We start from the raw sequence: 2,500 nt of genomic DNA on the forward strand, positions 1-2,500 counted from the left end.
ATGGTAATAATAGTAAAAATGGTAATAATGATACTGATAATAGTAACAATGATAGTAATAATAATAGTAATAACAATAATAATAAGAGTAATAATAATAATAATAGTGATAATGTCAGTAATAATAATAATAATAATAATAATAACAATAAGGATAACAATAATAGCGATAATGCTAATAGCAATGATGATAATAATGATAATAATAGCGATAATGCTAATAGCAATGATGATAATAATGATAATAATAGCAATAATGATAAGAATAGTAAAAATAATATAGAAATAGTAAAAATAGAAATAGTAATGATAATAATGATAATTATGAAAATAATAATAAAGATAATAAACATCACTAAAAACAAAAAAACTAATAATAAAGATAACAAGAACAACAAAGACAATATAGCTAAAAACAACAACCATAATGACACTGATAACAACAATAATGAATCGATAACGAAAGAGAAAGAGAAAAAAGAAACTCCTTAATGAACCTCTTTGCCTCTGGACTCACCACGAACTTCCGATCTGAGGAAACCACATAGGACAGTCCATCTTCAAGTTCCTCAATTCTGTACTTCCGGCGGCCGTCCAGCCCGTAGATGTAACGCGCTCCTCTCGCCAGGCCTGGGGTAGAGTGGGGGAGAGAAAAGTGCGTTATGTGGTTTGTCTTGAGTGGTATTTTGGATGGCTGTGTCTATCTATCTATTATCTGTTTATCTATCTGTTTATATGTTTATCTATCTATTTCTTTCTCTCTCTCTCTCTCTCTCTCTATCTATCTCTCTCTCTCACTCACTGTTTTTTGAGTTCTTGGTATGTTAATGGGTTTGATACCGTATGTTTTATTGGTTTCTTCGTCATAGATAGACACACACACACATACACACACACACACACACACACACACACACACACACACAAATCCTTTTTTTCAGAGCCGAAACAACAGCGACACAGATTTCTCCCGTTCGTGTAGCAGAGATGGATTAATGTCCAAATCGTGTTTCGCAGTAACAGCGGATACTCGTAACGGGAGGTCAGCAGCCTTTATATCGCTGTATTATTCCACTTGTGAGGATAATTTCTGATCTTAAGGGCTAATAAACGGACTTAAGTATGGATTAGACGTTATGTGTATTTGGTGTTTTTTTTTTTTTTTTTTTTTTTTTTTTTTTTTTTTAAGGAATATAGATGTGGTCGAAAGCATGGCATGGATTAGGATATGTACCGAGTCTGGTATAATGTTAATAATGAGAGATTGAATACTAAGAATATTATTTGCTCAAAAAGTGAGTTCAGTGACCTTAGATTAAACTGATTTGATACTAACGGCACTTAAGTATAGTCCCTTTTCAGGTCTATTCTTAGATTTTTTTTCCTTATATATTATTCTATTTCCCTAATTCTCTCTTTTTTTTATATCAGTTGAAATGGATAATTAGAACTTTTGAAAGTCAAATAAAAAATACAAAATTGCATACATTCTAACATCTTATATATTAATATTGATTTTGAAGTAGGTTGTTAAATGCTAGAGAGAGAGAGAGAGAGAGAGAGGGTAGCAGGTGAGTTGAGAGGAGAGGAGAACGAGGAGGCAGAGGAGAGAGGGATGGGAGAGTGAGAGAGAGAGAGGAGAGAGAGAAGAGAGGAGGAGAGACGAGCGTAGAGAGAGGAGATGAGAGAGAGAGAGAGTGAGAGAGAGAGAGAGAGAGAGAGAGAGAGGAGATAACGTGAGGAGAGTGAGAGAGAGAAGAGAGAGAGGGGAGGAGGGTCGGAGAGGTGAGAGAGAGAGAGAGAGGAGGAGGTTGGAGCGGGGAGAAATTCGAGAGAGAGAAAGAGAGAGAGAGAAGGATGAGGATGACGACCGCTCGCGGGAGGAGAAGGAGGTAGAATGGGGGGATGTGGAGAGAGAAGAGATCACAGAGAGAGAGAGAGAGAAATAGATAAATAAATAGATAGATAGATAGATAAACAGATAGAGAGATAAACAGATAGATAGATAGATAAACGGACAGATAGATAGATAAACAAATAGATAGATAGATAAACAGATAGAGAGATAGATAAACAGATAGAGAGATAGATAAACAGATAGATAGATAGATAAACGGACAGATAGATAGAGAAAAAGAGATTCACACTAGGAGCAATGACCTTGCCATTATTTTTACGCAACTTTGGTGTCTTGCTCAAGTCGTACGCGCTCATGACGTCACAAGAGTAAACAAACCCGAAATCTATTTATTTCATTCATGTTCCAGCTGATGAGGAAGACGCTGAGGGAGAGTAAGAATGAACCAGTGAAAGAGCAAAGGAGAGAGAGAGATAGAGATAGAGATAGAGAGAGAGAGAGAGAGAGAGAGAGAGAGAGAGAGAGAGAGAGAGAGAGAGAGAGAGAGAGAGAGAGAGAGAGAGAGAGAGAGAGAGAGAGAGAGAGAGAGATAGAAAGAGAGAGAGAGAGAGAGAGAGAGAGAGAGAGAGAGAGAGAGAGAGAG

The 2,500-nt window shown here is 36.5% G+C and overlaps 1 protein-coding gene across 1 annotated transcript in view; it reads right to left on the reverse strand.

Annotated features, from left to right (window-relative positions):
* The window catches only part of LOC122251085 (Doublecortin-domain-containing echinoderm-microtubule-associated protein), a gene marked incomplete at its 3' end in the record, with an annotated part of 34,736 nt that overhangs the window by 12,283 nt on the left and 19,953 nt on the right, over positions 1 to 2,500 (reverse strand). The window contains 1 exon segment of the mRNA XM_086547089.1: positions 517 to 629. Within this exon segment, the coding sequence (XP_086403215.1) occupies positions 517 to 629 (113 nt within the window).

This window comes from Penaeus japonicus, unplaced genomic scaffold (genome assembly GCF_977035675.1).
Source record: "Penaeus japonicus unplaced genomic scaffold, GWHDUDI00000001_assembly GWHDUDI00000019, whole genome shotgun sequence".
Classification (NCBI taxonomy): domain Eukaryota; kingdom Metazoa; phylum Arthropoda; class Malacostraca; order Decapoda; family Penaeidae; genus Penaeus; species Penaeus japonicus.